Source organism: Labrus mixtus, chromosome 8 (assembly GCF_963584025.1).
Source record: "Labrus mixtus chromosome 8, fLabMix1.1, whole genome shotgun sequence".
Classification (NCBI taxonomy): Eukaryota; Metazoa; Chordata; class Actinopteri; order Labriformes; family Labridae; genus Labrus; species Labrus mixtus.
The window spans coordinates 3062858-3079114 of NC_083619.1; the positions used below are offsets into that span (position 1 = coordinate 3062858).

Consider the following 16257-nt stretch of genomic DNA (forward strand, 5'->3'; position numbering starts at 1 on the left):
CCCTGAGCAAGGCACCAAACCCCCTCCCCACCATCAGCTCAGGAGCGCCCACTGTGGGCAGCTCCGTCACTCTGACATCTCTCCATTAGTGCATGTCCATAGGATCCTGTTTGTGTGCATGTGTGTGTATATTTCAACCTATGTGTGTGTTCATGATCTACAGAGTGTAAAAACTGAAATTTCCCCTTGCGGGGATCAATAAAAGTAAATCTTAAATCTTAAATACTAGAGCCTCTTATATGATGTGAAGCAGGCAGCTGGTGTGAATCAATAATAAATCCATCTTCTTGTCTTCTTGTAATTATTTATCAATGATTCCATGTTAATAACTGTAAGCCCCTTCCAGAGGCCTTGTGTTGAGTCTGTTAAGCAATCAGAGGCTGTGTTCCATATTTTCCACCAATCAGAAGCTCTGTTACAATTCGAGTCAGAGCTGTACTCAAAAAGGGTTTTCACAGCGAGATAGTCATGAAATAAGTTTACCATGGCAATTTCCTTGAGTAAGAATTTTGCACACTTTTTTGAGTCCCTTGAAATGGAAAAGGAGGGATGTTATAGTAAGACAAGACAGTTGAAAACCAGTAAACACAAGAGACAATTCAAACCAGTAAAATGAAAAAGTTAATCCTAATTCAACTTTTTCAACAGAAATGCATGGTTTCTGCTGTTTGACTTCCATTTTTCCCTGTAGCTGAATAGAAGTGTACAAACATGGTCACAGCAGGTAGAGAATTTCCAGTTTATGATGCACCCCCAGTGTTTCCACACATAGATGATACCTCTGCAGTGTTTTTGCTGACCATTCTAGCATTTTTCTTTTTTTTTATATAAGATTGCGATCTGCTATTTTTAAACTAGTGGAGTCAGTGTCTCTCTAGAAAAAAAAAAATCACCTAATGTTCTTGTGTATGTGTCGTGAGCAGGATCTCCACAGTTGTTTTGCAGTTAACAGAGAGAGGAGATCTGACAGACAACATTACTAAAATGCAATGCAGCATAGTTTTAGTCTCAGGAAAACAAACAATGACGAGGACAGGTTAAGCTTCAAGGCAAATCAATGAAATGGAAATGTATAAAAGTGTTGAATGAAAAACAAGCAGTACCACTATTAGCTCAGTTTAATAGTTTACTGACTCAACTATCTGAAACTTGGGATTTTAACTCCTTTCTTACTAAATATCGTCATGATTCACATCATGACCGCCCTCCCTTCTCCATGTGTGTCTGTCTAATCCTCTTGTTTCTCTCCTCTGTCTGTGTTCTGTGTGAGTGTGGTGGGCGTGGTTTTCAATCCACGGCGTTGCCAGGTGAATCTCATTTTGTGATCAGGACTCACTCTACAAAGACTTCTCTCTGCCCTCACCTCGCCTGCCACATTGTTTCACCAGCTCGTGTGGTATCGTACTCTCTTGGCTCCGTTAGTGATGAACAGTCCTCGTGTTCTAGCTTGTGTAGCTAATGCATTTTTGTTCTTTGCCCTGCCTCAGATCACCTTCTTTGTGTTACTCCCCTCACTGTCTGCACTTTTTGGACACTGCACGGGGATTCATGAAACACTGCCACATTGGACCCTCTATTAAATACCTGTAAAGCCTTTAGATTGAATGTAGCATCATAACGTTGTATAAACTTAATCTGAATGTGGTTTTCAGTGTACTTACTTAGACTATAGGAATTTAAAATACACGCCCCTGAACAATAGATGCCATTTGCTTTTATATTTGATCTGTCAGCTCAAACAACAGAGCTCTGCTGTCCATAAGAACGTATAGCCTGACGGACTGATTCATCAGCTCTGATAAAGGAACATTCGAGACTGTCAGTCAACCAGTGAGTCAGTTAGTCTGTGGATAATATCAAACCAGTCAGTCAAACTAATCAGACAGCACACTGCCAGACCCTTTACCCTCTGCAAAATACTGTTATTTGGTGTTGTCAACACGCAGGCAGACAGACAGACAGACACACACAGACAGACAGACAGACAGACAGACAAATAGATAGCTATTCATTACACAACATGATCTGACAGCAAGAAATGACAGCCCAGTAACCCCCCATTCAGAGGGCCGTTTAATCAACAGCTAGCCATCGAGACGGAAAGGGGAGGGCCCCACATATCAGAAGAGGACAGCTATTCTCATGTGTTTCTACAACATGGTTATTGACCTACAGAGTGGCTAGATGGCTGTGCTTAACTTCAGATGCAGTTTAGCACTATCAACTAGCCAAAACATAGTACAGTACACTGCATCATCATTTCAGGTTTAAAATGCCTTGATTGACAGCTCTGTTGATAAATGTGTCACTGTGTGAATCAGATTAGTATAGTTAGATGAAAGGTAATGATCATTTATTACAAGAGTCATTGAACTTCCATTGTTTGTCTGCTTTTTACCAACACAAGAACCTATAGATGATGAGGTGGGTAAAAGGTCTGAATTCATGACTTTAATCTCAGAATTCAGAGCCAACATAACCTAATATTTAGGGGGCGCTGTTTCACTGATAGGATAGGGACGATTGTAAATGGCAGCAAAGGCACAGAAGATACAACTAAAGTGTTTTATTAAAATAAAATAAAATATTCTGAAAAAACTGGGGAAAGCCCCCCCCCCCCCCCCTCGAAAATGCACCAACCTCACAGATAGATATAGATATATAGATATAGATAGATTGATAGATATAGAGATATATATAGATCGATGGATAGAGATATAGATAGATATATAGATAGATCATACCTCTACAAAATAAAAGCACGGTAACAAAGTTACGCTGTCCTTGGTCTCATTCCCGACTTTCAGACGCTCCTTGGCACGAGACATTACGAGCTTCCGGTGGTCTCTCCCGTTACCGGGAGACAGTGAGTAGTACTTGATTCCCGTCGTAATTTTGGCGAAATTCTGGCCGAGTCCCGTCACCCCCAAGTCGTTAACGACGGAGCTCAATAGCCCGATGAGGTGAGCTGGAGCAGTGGACGCCTGATGTGATTGGTCCGCGGATGCCCCTAAAATGCGGTTTTGGAGGCTGAAAAAACTGTACCCGCGGAGGACTGGCACTGTCCCCAGCAGAGCTGTTTGTAGCCTGCACTGACATCAAACATCTAGAATAATCCTTCATAAAATGTATACTGTGCTCAGAGAAGAAGAATACTCCATTCATAGAGGTGTCTCAGTCATTCTCATCCACTGCACTCTCCTCCTTCAGCTCTGCAGCAGCAGCAGGTATCCTCTGTCAAGTGACCAACACATGAAAACACTATACTTCCTGTGACGATCTTCAAAATAAAAGATCACAGACTCTCACATCATTTTCTATTATGTAGGAGGGTAGGTGCCTATGATTAACGACAGTGATTCTAAGATCATGATTCTGAGGGGATGACATTGTTTGTCTTATTATTGCTACCTTTCTAAGAAATTGTTGTAGGCCTACACAAGATTTTTCTGGGTTACTGGATTGCACGCTGCAGGCATTTTTGGCGTTGCAATGCAGCCCTTTTTGTTCACATTCGCACAGTTCTATTACTAGCTTAAAGGGATACTTCACCCATTTGCATTAATCTTTGTATCATTAGAAACCTGGTAGTATTTTTGAATGGTCGTGCATCCTGCCCTCATTTTCCCCTGAGATGGGAAATCTTTGTATTTCTGAGTCTGAAAAGGAGCTTCCAGTGACGCAAAATGATGATTTTTGCGTCACTGGAAGCTGTTGTGGTTAGTGGGGTGAAACTACAATGCTAGTTCCTCATATTTTCAACCACTGAAGCTACAGACCAATCACAGATCAGTGGGTGGGACCTCACTCCCAGAATCGAAAACTTAACATCCGCCATATTGCTTTGAAGCTATGCTAACAGGCTCTATGGAGAAAGATGATAATGGCGAAAAAATCTAAATATAGCGGTGAGACGACTGCTGCCAACAGGCCAGTCTTGTGTGTTGGCTGTTGCGGCCGCGCTGCTGTGGCCGCGATACTAGGCCTGTAAATGTTTTTATTACTATTTTTCTACTGCTATACTGTATATTTTGGAGAAACTGTATCGATCGAATTTCCCTCTGGGATTAATAAAGTATTTCTGATTCTGAACGAGAGGACCTTAGTGGGAGTGTCCTGCAGTGCTGTGCATTCTGGGAGTTGTTGTCTTTCATCCACATGAGCCAAAAAGACACTTTCTACCTTTTCTCGGCCAAGAAGGCACCAACTTCAAAATGTATTTCACATTTCTACATATATGACCCAATGTCAATACAGATTCATGTTTCAACGGGTGAAGTATCCCTTTAAGCAGTAGGCTATTTATCTTTTTTTTGCTGACTCTACGTGCACTGTTTGGTGGAAGAGATTTCCGGACAATTGAGTGTGATTGAGTTCAAGTTTATCTCTATAAATATCTATCTGGGTTGACATACATTTATGAAGTCAAACTATATTCAAGTCTGCTTATAATGGTGTTTTCAGGGTTGAATGTCCTTGGGTATTGTAGGTATTGCACACACATATTAGTTTCCTGCAAGTCAGCTCTTATTTTGCAAGAACGTCCCAAACACATTTACATTGATGTTTCCTAAGTTATTGAAGAACAGACGCATCAGAATGACTAACTTCAGTCTGGACACCTTGCTCACTGACACCCTTTGTCCCTTTCCCAGTAGCCTACACATGTGTTTGGGAGGGTTGCAGTGAAAGGGGAGGCAACTGTCTGATAATGGACAACTTTACCCAGGTTAAATTCTTTCTATGTGATTTTTCACACTTGAATGTAATATAAATCAAGTATATCCTCTGAAAATAACTCTGTGAGTCATGACTGTCTACAATGGGTGTAACACCCGAGTCCCACTGTCTGTGATGTTTTCAGAGTTTTCAGAGTCCTATCTTCACTTTGTTTACATCGTCGGGACGTCCGGCTGACTCCTCCCCTCATGTATAAAAGTTGTTTAATTGAGGGACTAGAGAAAAGAAGAATAACATACTGTACTCACTGCTTAACTGTGTTTCTAGATCACGCTCATTTCAGGTAAATTTACATGCAGTGTGAAGATACGAGCATAATAAAGATCGCTAGCATTAGCATGCTAACACAACAATGCAGTTGTTTTGGTTTCATGCTGGTGCTCAAGGGCGACATCTGCTGGATCAAAAAATCACATATAAAGCCTTTAATGGAACGTACCTTCATGACTTTTTCCACAAAAAACTTGTTTATTGACATAAGCTAGATTTGGTCAAAACAACAACAAGTCCTTTAATGTCTAATTGGGTTTTAGTGTGTTATGGCTCAGCCCAGTTATCTATGATGATCTACTAAGTGGACTTTTCTCTACGCTTAGTTAGATCTTAGCGCTGCATTTGACACAACTGGCCATTACAACCCATTACACAGACGAGATCAATTACGTGGTGTTACAGAAACCGCTTCAAGTTGGTTTAAATCATATTTATCAGATCAATCTCTCGTTTGTACCAAAGTTAGCCATGGAGTTCGATAAGATAAGATCCAGGTGGTGCCCTGTGATTATTAAATCAGATTAGTAATTATGTTTTTTAATATGAATAATTAATTGTTCATAATTATTAATATATTTTGATAATAAAATTAAATATCATAAAAAATCATCAAATCCGAAAACACCACAAGCTTTTTGTTGGTCATGTTTGGTAAATAACAAATTATTGGCCTACATGTTCGCAAAAAAAAGCATTTTATGAACAGTTTACAAACAAATTTGATAAGTTGAATTTTTTCTTCTGTTTATTTTTAACACTTGGAACAACAAAAAAGCTATTTGACCTCTCCCACCATGACAGATGATCAAATTAAGTTTTTGTTTCATCCTTCCACTTCTGTGCTTGTTAGCAAAACCCTAACTCTCGCTCGTCTGTAGAGTATGAGCTTTGAAAGAATAATCATCTAAAACTCTACATTCTGTTATTCTTATGGAAAAGCTCTGACCAGCTGAGAGTTGTATCAGTCTGCAGTAAGCATGATAAACAGTTAGAGACTACTACAGTGAAGGAAACAAAAAAAGCATCACAGGTATCATGTAACACATCTACATTGTTGTTTTTGTGTCTCTTTCTTTTTGCATCTCCCTCTACTCCCTCTCAACCCCAACACAGTTTTGGCAGATGGCTGTTCAAGATGACACATCCACATATCCCATTAGAGGATGGTTTTTAATTGTGCTTGATTTTAAAGGGAACACAGCACTATGGAGTTAGATCAGTCTCAATATTCACAAATGCACACAGAAGGATTCACAAATGTATTTCAAAGCACACCCAAATATATTTCATTCTATATACATGTAAAACAAATCCACAAATAAAAAAATAAGATTCACAAATGTATTTCTGATTCACACACAAATATTTATAGTTTTGTATATATGGAATAGAAATCCACAAATATATAAAGTGTTCAGTCTGCTTTTACAAACTGTTTGTCATTTGTGAACCTCACTGAGACTCCCCTGCCGTGGTTAGATTCACAAATGCATTTTTTTCAGCAGGGAAATTTCTGTAGCCAATCAGATGTCTCCTTCCTATTCAGCCAATCACAGTAGCGTAGATTCAAGGGTATGATTTAATGTGATCACTTTAGCGTTACATCTGCGCAGACAGCAATTAGCCTAGCTATATTAGACAATCTGATTAAGTCATCTTTAATCTGACCAGCACAAATAGTGATTGTCGTACTATACATAGAAACTCCATACAGCACCCTCAGCATCCCTTTAACTGGCGACCCTTGTGAATTAAAAGTGTTTTCTTGTTCATATAAGTATAGTGTTCTTAGTCAGGAAAAACAATCCTGCTGTCTTTATTTCATCAATCGTGTTTTGATTTCGCAGTCAAAGATGTTTTTTTTTCAGTTCTTAGGGTGCATAATCTCATGTTAGCCAAAAAAGTGATAAACAGACTTCAACAAAACATTGGAAAACTCATCATACACTTAGCCAGACTTGATGGATGCATACCAGTGTGTGGCATTGTGGATACAGGATGAGAACTGACTATGTCCCAAAGAGTCCTACACACCTTTTGTACAGTCAGATATCAGATATAATATTTTAAGAAAGTGTTGTTTGCCACCCTGCTGTGTACCCACACTGTTGTTTCAGCAGGTTTAGGTCTTGACTTTACCTTCGGTCTCTTCTGAATGTAAAGCCTTAGGGGGGAAAACCAAAAGCAATTGATGGGTGTGGCATCTGTGTGCTCAAAACCCATTTTCCACACTGGTGGGCTCATGAGATATGTGTGAATGCCCCCTTCTAGCAAAAACAAAGACATACGGTTTGTTATAGTATGTGGGCCACACAGCCCTCAGGACACAAAGGCATAAAACATTGCACATGTTATCGCCTTCAGCCACAAGCTGCAATATGTTGTCATGTAGACGACAAACTGGATGGTTGTTTTAACCATGGATTATCGGAAAAAAAACACTGTATATAAAATAAATAAATAGATAAGACAAATAGATTCATCACAATAAAAAGCTTAAAGATAAATCTGAGACATTGAAACAGACATTAAATATAATTTCATAAAAGCTGACAAATACAAATTAAACAAAGGCAAGTGTAAACAAATGGGTCTCCAGCTGATTGTTCAAATGTCCCATGATTTCACAGCTCTCAGTTCCCATTGGAGACAGTTCCAAAGCTTTGAAGCTTAGATTTGAGTGTGGTATGAGGAACAACCAGCAAGCCCTGATCAGAGGACTCAAGAGAGTCCTGCTGGTGCTGTAAAACTTCGGCAGATCTTCAATATAAGCAGCCAGTGTTTGACCTTGCAACGGCAAAAACACAATCAAAAGAGTTTTAAACTGGGTTTTGAATTTAATCTGAAGCCAGAGCAAAGACATGAGGTTTACATCAGAAGCTAAGAAGCAGCATTTTGGACTGTGAGAGTTAAAGAAGTATGCTAAGACAGGTAAAGAGAGATGAATCAAACACACAAGCTATCGTCTCAAGCTCTTGACACAATTAGTTATTGCTTTTCTATACTGTAAGTATTAAGTGTAAGTGGTAAAAGACTGGTCAGTGTATCTTTTGGTAATTCGATTTTCCTTTCAGAAACGGGTATTAAAAAACAAAAAACGAGTGGATTTGTGATTTTCGTTTTAAAATACAAAAATTAAAATTGAAATACAAGGCGTTTTTCTTCTTCGTGGTCAAAAAGGGATGAGCAAAATTTTAAAAAATCATTTGATTTTCATTTTCTATTTCATAGAATCGAAAGCGCAGGGACCGTCTGCAAATTACAACACCGAAAAAAGATGCTACAAAAATATTTAATCCCTTCACCCAGGAGAGGTGTAGTGTCAGCAAAATCATTTTACACATTTTCATACTACATTTCTTAGATCAATACTGATATTATGTTGGTTTTGGTAAGTAAAAAAAATCATCAAAATTGAATAAAAGCAAAAATTCCCAAGCCAAGTGCTGTAGTGTAAACGACATGATATGGAGTATGTGATGTTTTAGTGACCCTACAGCCTATAATAGTGACTTTATTATGGTGGCCGGTAATAAAGATTAACTTGCAGCGTTTCTGTGTTTGCAGTTGTTTTCTGGTTGTTTGTGTTTTGACTTAAGTTTTGTTTCTGTACTTGCAGCGCGTTTGATGCTTATGCAGTTGTTTTGCCTATTTGCAGCGCGTTTGTGTCTTTGCAGCGCGTTTCAGCCTTTGCATTTGTTGTGGTAGTTTGCATTTGCTTTTGAATGTGCAGCGTTTCTATATATGCTGCGCGTTTTTCTAAATGTATGTCGTTTCATCAGTTGCTGATCGTTTGACCCCTACCGGCCACCGTACTTTATTGATCAAGAAAACCTTGAAATTATATGGAAGCAAATTGTAATACCTAAAGCACATTTTATCAAACTAAGAGTTGTAGTATAATCAAGAGGAGTTAATCTATGTGTGTTATGAGTTTGATGATACTACAACATGTTATAGTACAGTTATTACTTATTTTATTGATAAAAAAAAACACTAAAATTACATGAAAGCACTTTATCCGAAGCAATGGGCTGTAGTTTACACAGGAGGACATTTATTCATGATGGGATTTGGTATGCCCATTTTAGTGGTACCTTACAAAATGAAATGTATAGGCTATTTATAGGCTATTAAAAAATCCCAAAAATTATGTAAAAGTATTATTTTCCAATCTAAGAAATGTAGTATGAAAATGTGTAAAAGGATTTTGATAACACTACACTACAACGGAGGATTAGGGCCACGTTAAACAATTAATTAATTAATTAATTAAAATATTAAAGACGAGATTAAACTCGTAAATTTACGAGAATAAAGTCGTAAATTTACGACTTTAATCTCGTAAATTTACGACTTTAATCTCGAAATTTAAAAAAATAAAATAAAATGTAATGCCCTAATCCTCTGTCGTACTACACCTCTCCTGGGTGAAGTTATTGAATATTTTTGTAGATCTTTTTTCGGTGTTGTAATTTGCAGATGGTCCCTGCGCATTCAAGAACCAGCCGGCTCTGTGTAGAGGCCAAGTTCCCCAGCGCGCAGGAGGACGGCTCGTTTTGAGGAAAATACTATTGTAGCTCACAGTCTGTCTTGCTGTGATTGCAGAGAGGTGTCGGTTTTGTAAAAGCAATGTTCTGATGAGTTATTGATCCGTGAATATCTTTCTAATTTTACCGAAGTGAGACACACTCTTTTATTGTTTCAGAAAACGACGTACTGCTCCATGTCCATGTGTCACGGTAGATTACGCCCCCATAACCATAGCCTACTGTTTCTTCTATACAGCACCGTCCTCATTGTAAATGACAAGATCCGGTCTCAGAATATGAAGAAACAGGCCTTTTTTAATTTCTGTTTTTTAGTGATTTTATTTTTTGTTAGCCTGTATGAAATAGAAAATGAAAATCGAATTATTTTTTAAATGTATCTCATCCCTTTTTGACCATGAAAAAGAAAAAACGCCTTGAATTTAAATTTAAATTTTGGGATTTTAAAATGAAAATCAAATAACACTGTTTTTTGTTTTTAAATGTATTTAAAATATAAAACCAGAACTGCAATCGGTGAAAAAATGAAATTATTTTGCCCTGTTGTTCTGTTACAGCCCAGTAGATGGCGGTAATACATCGGCTTTGGTTGCAAGCCGCAATGAAACCGAACGGAAGAAGAGGAAATTCATAGAAGAAGAAGAAGAAGAAGAAGAAGAAGAAGAAGAAGAAGAAGAAGAAGAAGAAGAAGAAGAAGAAGAAGAAGAAGAAGAAGAAGAAGAAGAAGAAGAAGAAGAAGAAGAAGAAGAAGAAGAAGAAGAAGAAACAACACTTTGGATAAGTCGAACCTGCAGAAAGCAAATATTCTTAAACCTCGGACCAAGCATGAACTTTGTGTGTGACTAAAGACCTGCGAGTTTGAACATTTAATTCTCCTCCAGCTCAAACCAAAGAGAAACACAAAGACATGAGAGGAGCAGCTGAGAGTTACTGATGGAGAAAACATTCAGGCAGTGGAAGAAACAGTGTCTGAACAAACTGGATCACAGTAAGAAATCCAGCGTGGATGAAGACATTGAACATGTGGTGATTCTGCTGAACAGTTGTGAGGAGTACTTCACGACCAGCTCCTGCTCTGGAAGAATCATCCTCATTGATGGAGTAAGACACAGCTGTATCTTCACATTTCATTTTCCCTTTCAAAGAACACATTTAAAAGCTATTCCCCTCATTGATATAAATTAACTTTTCTTATGGGGTAAAGAAACACTCAAAATACTTTGTGCCTGTATTGCATGGTTTCAACACTTCTGACATAAAATGTGTCAATAAACATATATGTAAATGTTTACAAAAAATACAACAGGTCTCCCCAACATAACTTTTTATTCTGAAGACTAAAAATGTCTTCAAAAAAGGTCTGTGCCCCTTTCAAAGTCAAGACAGTAATTTAAAAATTCTTCATAAATACTATATCCTGTTAATATACTCTGATGAAACTATGAACTGTTTTTTAAAGGAGGGACATTCTGTGTGATTTGAACTCTGTGGTTTCAGTTCTACCAACATGTTAACCCTTCTTTAGATTGATATGTGTAACCAGGACAACATGAGTAACATGTGTAGATTGTATTTGGACTGAATTCATGTCATTGTTTCATTTCTAGTCTTTATAAAAATGGAAAAAAGTATAATAATAATAATAACTTTATTTATATAGCACCTGTAAACACAGGTTTACAAAGTGTTTCGACAAACAGCAAAAACAAGAACAAACCAAACCAAACACAGAAGAACATAAACAACAGCAAGAACATAACAAATGCAAAATACTAAAAATAATTAAATACAATTCAACAGAACAGGTATTGAACGATACCCAACAGACATATATAACCCAGTCTGAGTCGTCCTGTATAGGGTTATATATTGGTTAAATATATCTTCACTGGTGTCATGATTCCACTTGATTAGGATTATCCTGTCAATAGTTTGATTTAGAATCGTGATGCAGCCTCAATTTTCCACTGTGGCTATTTTCATTTAAAGCAGCAGGATGTAATGATGTATGATATATTAATCTTGTAGTGTTCAAGTAACAGGCTCTTCATGGTTCAACTATAACATAAAATAGTGGCACACTGTATGACTGTCTCATTAAACTGTATTTAAGTTTATTTGAATTGAATTATTATGAGGCTGGTTACAGTGTGCATTGCAGCCATGTCCTCAAAGGCTGATTAAGAGGCATGATAATCAAGGAGCTGGGAAGTTTTCTGTTTTCAGATTTTAAGTATCTGAGAGCTTTTCTCATCAAAATGCTGTGGGTGTTTTTCATTTGGCATGAAAAAAATGATAATTAGGTGAAATGATTAAAAGATTTTAATGTTTTTTTCTTCGTCTTCCAACATTAGTCAGGCAGATTGGCATTTGTCCGGTAATAAAAATATAAAAAAAGAACCCATCTGAATCCACTCTGTGTCGTCTTGTTCTCTCTAGGTGTCAGGGAGCAGTGATGTCCACAAACAGAATTGTGTTTGGTTGTTTGTCTCACACCAGAAATGCAAGTCTGAGGACCTGGTAAGATATGATACCACTTCTGTTATAGTCATGTGATTTAACAATATACATTTGAAATAAAAAATGTGACATTATTGATGTATTTAATTTTCAGATTTCCAGCCTGGCCAGGTCCAGTGCAGACGCAGTGTTGAAGTTTGAGCCCTTTGTTCTCCATGTTCAGTGTAGGCAGCTGGAGGATGCTCAGCTGGTGGTGAGAATGAAAGTGAACGTCTCTCTGAATAATGTTGTACACATGATGTGTTGAAGTTAGATAGATTGGAGTGAAGAGGGCAACACAGAATGTCTCTCTACACCCACATCCCATTTGATTTGAGTTCAATTCCTTCCTTCTTGTGAGCCTTTGCTTTTCACAGATTTCTTTCCTCTCTGCAGATTCAGTTGGTTTTCCTCTTGTCGAGTGTCTTTAATACACAGAATTACATACAACTTTTTTCTATTGAAGGCAGGCTAAAGACCATATACCAGTTATTTGAACCTTTGTCGTTCATTTCTACTGTAGATGAAGGGGTTTGAATCTTTCAACATCTCACAATTTGATGTTGATTCTTGAGTTGTGATTAATCCAAAATCGATACTTAACTCAAACCAATTCCCTGTTTGTGATGACAGGAACTCCTCCTGTCTGCTGTGCGCTCAGTAAGCTGCAGTAGGGAATCATTAACTTAACATTAAAGCACAGTCTAATCTGTTTGATCTTATGCAGCTAATGAATTTGAAAAGATTTGATAAGCTGACGGCAACAGTGTGAATACACAGAGGCAACACTGAGACTAAATGTAACATGTTTATGCTTAGCTTGCACAAAAAAAACAACACTTTTTGGTTATTCTAAATTTTCAGTCACATTTTAATTAAAGGTTTAAGTTATTCAAAGCAAAAGGTACTTTAAAGTCTTTATCTGTGATTTTTCACACTTAAATGTAATATAAATCGGGTGAAGTATCCCTTTAAGCAGTAGGCTATTTATCTTTTTTTTGCTGACTCTACGTGCACTGTTTGGTGGAAGAGATTTCCGGACAATTGAGTGTGATTGAGTTCAAGTTTATCTCTATAAATATCTATCTGGGTTGACATACATTTATGAAGTCAAACTATATTCAAGTCTGCTTATAATGGTGTTTTCAGGGTTGAATGTCCTTGGGTATTGTAAGTATTGCACACACATATTAGTTTCCTGCAAGTCAGCTCTTATTTTGCAAGAACGTCCCAAACACATTTACATTGATGTTTCCTAAGTTATTGAAGAACAGACGCATCAGAATGACTAACTTCAGTCTGGACACCTTGCTCACTGACACCCTTTGTCCCTTTCCCAGTAGCCTACACATGTGTTTGGGAGGGTTGCAGTGAAAGGGGAGGCAACTGTCTGATAATGGACAACTTTACCCAGGTTAAATTCTTTCTATGTGATTTTTCACACTTGAATGTAATATAAATCAAGTAGATCCTCTGAAAATAACTCTGTGAGTCATGACTGTCTACAATGGGTGTAACACCCGAGTCCCACTGTCTGTGATGTTTTCAGAGTTTTCAGAGTCCTATCTTCACTTTGTTTACATCGTCGGGACGTCCGGCTGACTCCTCCCCTCATGTATAAAAGTTGTTTAATTGAGGGACTAGAGAAAAGAAGAATAACATACTGTACTCACTGCTTAACTGTGTTTCTAGATCACGCTCATTTCAGGTAAATTTACATGCAGTGTGAAGATACGAGCATAATAAAGATCGTTAGCATTAGCATGCTAACACAACAATGCAGCGCGAGTTGTTTTGGTTTCATGCTGGTGCTCAAGGGCGACATCTGCTGGATCAAAAAATCACATAGAAAGCCTTTAAGAGAAGTAAACATGGTAGTCATTGGCCATCTGCCTCTGTTTTATGAGAAACGGATTATTTAAAAGCATACCTCTACACAAATAATACTAAAAACTCAGAAAGATGCTCAACAGACCTTTGAACAAGTATAAGGGGGATTGATGTTTCAGCAGGAATATGGAGGATCTTATCTACAAACTCTGGACTTAGATTGCTCCTCTGAGCTGTCACTATATGCCCAACAGTAAAAAAAACAAGTTGACACTAACACCAGGGATGCACAAGTAGCATTTAGCAGACAGCAGCTGTTCAGTTTAGATAAGTTGTTAACAGATTCTGCCGTAAGGTTTCAATCTGTCAACGTGGCTCTAATAAGAGAATCTGTCAGCATTTTCACTAAAATATACCAACTGATAAATAATGTCAATAACTTGTCGTGTATCTTTTCCAGCACTCAGTGGCCATTAACTCAGGCTTCAGAAACTCTGGTCTCACTGTCAGCAAGACGGGAAAAATCCTCACGGTATGCTTTGTTACTGAATTGATTTTCAAGGATTGTGATTTACTCCCATTTTTTTACCAGTTTGATTTCATTAAATTGTCAATAAAGCGCTAAGCAGTCGATGCAGTCAGTCGCTGCATGAGTTGCTTGTTTGCACTATTTTAGCGGTGTAAATGTATCCTTGCTGTACTCGACCCCCTCTAGGCGGTCCGTAGCACCCACGGTCTGGAGGTTCCTCTCAGCAGTAAAGGGAAGCTCCTGGTTGACCATGACTACATCCATTTCATAACAAATATTGCAAACAAAAAGATGGAGGAGAATCTTAGACGGATACAAAGGTCAGTTTGCTAACCGGCCTCGTCTCTGTCAGCCATTGTTTAAAAAGTTATTATAAAACAAAAAAAGACCTTTCTCACCACTTCTACTCATTCAATTCAAATCAAACAAGCTGTAGGCCCGCTTTGACTTTTCTATTTTTTGTTTTGTGATCTCAAGGTTTCATCAGAATCTCCAGTCAGCCCTGTCCAGAGATCAAATCAAAGAACTACAAATTCCTGATACTGAAATCTCACAGGAACTACAAGATCATCTTCACACAGCGGAGGCAGAGGAGGAGGGGGGAGAAAAACAAAAGGAAGAGAAAAACAAAACAACTGTTTATAAACGGAGGCGGAAGAGAGAGCAGCACTGTCAGACTGATTGTTGCCATGGTGACGGGTCTAGCAGTGCACCAGATTTGGAGGACTGTCTTGATCTGTTCACATAAACCAGCGGCTGTACAAACATGCTTCTTCCATCACTGGCAGGGTAAAAGTGTTGCTCTTTTTAGGACTGTTTTTACTGATTTATTGTTTAAGAAAACGGAGGCCTGTGTCAAATACAGAAAGCCAAACTGCTTTGCAGGTTGAAGTTGTATGTAAGATTCAAATAAATTGAAAAGAAAAATTCTACACACTACTCTTGCTCAGTATCACCAATTTAATAGCAAAATCACAACGTTTAGAATGTCCGACGTGTAGAATCAGACTCCTAAAAGAGCGTTCAGTCAGATGAGTTTCAGTGCTCACATCACTCATGTCATGTTATAATAATGATAAAGATCATAAAACTCAGCTTTATTCACAATCTATCATGAATAAGAACATTAATTATATTGCAAAAAGTCACACATCTAATGCAACTACACGTGAGAAAACATTTTTAAAAAGGCCTTTAAAGAACATGATTTTATAAAAAGCCTGATATATAATTCATATCCCACAAGGCCCCACCCTACTCTGTCTCTGATTGGCTGGTAAAACGAGAGACAGGCAGACAGATCTAGAAAGAGAGAGAGAAAGAGAGAGCGATGCCAATAAAGCATGATGTAGGCCTACTGAAATGGAAATTGAGTGAGAGAATTTAATAAATTGCCAGAGAGTGAATGAAAGAAAGAAAACACGATTCTTCCTGGTATGAATGGCATCTCCTTTTATTTATTATTTTGATAAATATTGTGACAATAAAACTGACATTTCACTGTAACTACACCACTGGAATTTTACATTTTATTTTACACAAAAACGCACGTAGGTAAGGACTTATATCATTTTCAGCTATTATATATATATTATATCAATGTGCACCACCTCCATTCAGACACTGCTGTACCTTGATGCTGTGCAGCTGTAACAGAAGTCTGATATTAGACAGGTGTCATTTTAATCTGTGTAAAGGTTTTATACTGTAGAGACCCCAAGTGGACAGTCGCTCTGAGATCTGACAGTTTGTGGAGCAAAGGCTCATGGGAAGGTTAGTGTCCAGTTAAGAAAAGTGTGTTAATAAAGTTAATGTTAAGTCAAGTGGTTGTTATAA

General features: G+C 37.9%; 2 protein-coding genes across 2 annotated transcripts in view; one reads left to right on the forward strand and one right to left on the reverse strand.

Moving 5' to 3' along the window:
- The window catches only part of LOC132978609 (phospholipid phosphatase-related protein type 4-like), a 34844-nt gene extending 31635 nt beyond the window's left edge, over positions 1-3209 (reverse strand). Inside the window, exon 1 of the mRNA XM_061043844.1 lies at positions 2745-3209. Within this exon, the coding sequence (XP_060899827.1) occupies positions 2745-2828 (84 nt within the window). The 5' untranslated portion in view covers positions 2829-3209. The remainder of the gene's footprint in view (positions 1-2744) is intronic.
- A 7085-nt stretch (positions 3210-10294) lies between these two features.
- Positions 10295-15932, forward strand: tyw3 (tRNA-yW synthesizing protein 3 homolog (S. cerevisiae)). The gene is made up of 6 exons (XM_061043845.1): positions 10295-10664; positions 12003-12083; positions 12178-12276; positions 14353-14424; positions 14608-14741; positions 14899-15932. The coding sequence occupies exons 1-6, from the start codon at positions 10497-10499 to the stop codon at positions 15167-15169; spliced, it is 825 nt and encodes a 274-aa protein (XP_060899828.1). The 5' UTR covers positions 10295-10496; the 3' UTR covers positions 15170-15932.
- The last annotated feature ends 325 nt before the right edge of the window (positions 15933-16257 follow it).

What these genes read in the sequence shown, in the direction of transcription:
- tyw3 (XM_061043845.1), top strand. Translation starts at nt 10,497, where the DNA reads ATGGAGAAAACATTCAGGCAGTGGAAGAAACAGTGTCTGAACAAACTG. An exon ending in AATGCAAGTCTGAGGACCTG is followed by an intron (nt 12,084 to 12,177) that starts GTAAGATATGAT and finishes TTTAATTTTCAG; the next exon opens with ATTTCCAGCCTGGCCAGGTC. An exon ending in AGACGGGAAAAATCCTCACG is followed by an intron (nt 14,425 to 14,607) that starts GTATGCTTTGTT and finishes GACCCCCTCTAG; the next exon opens with GCGGTCCGTAGCACCCACGG.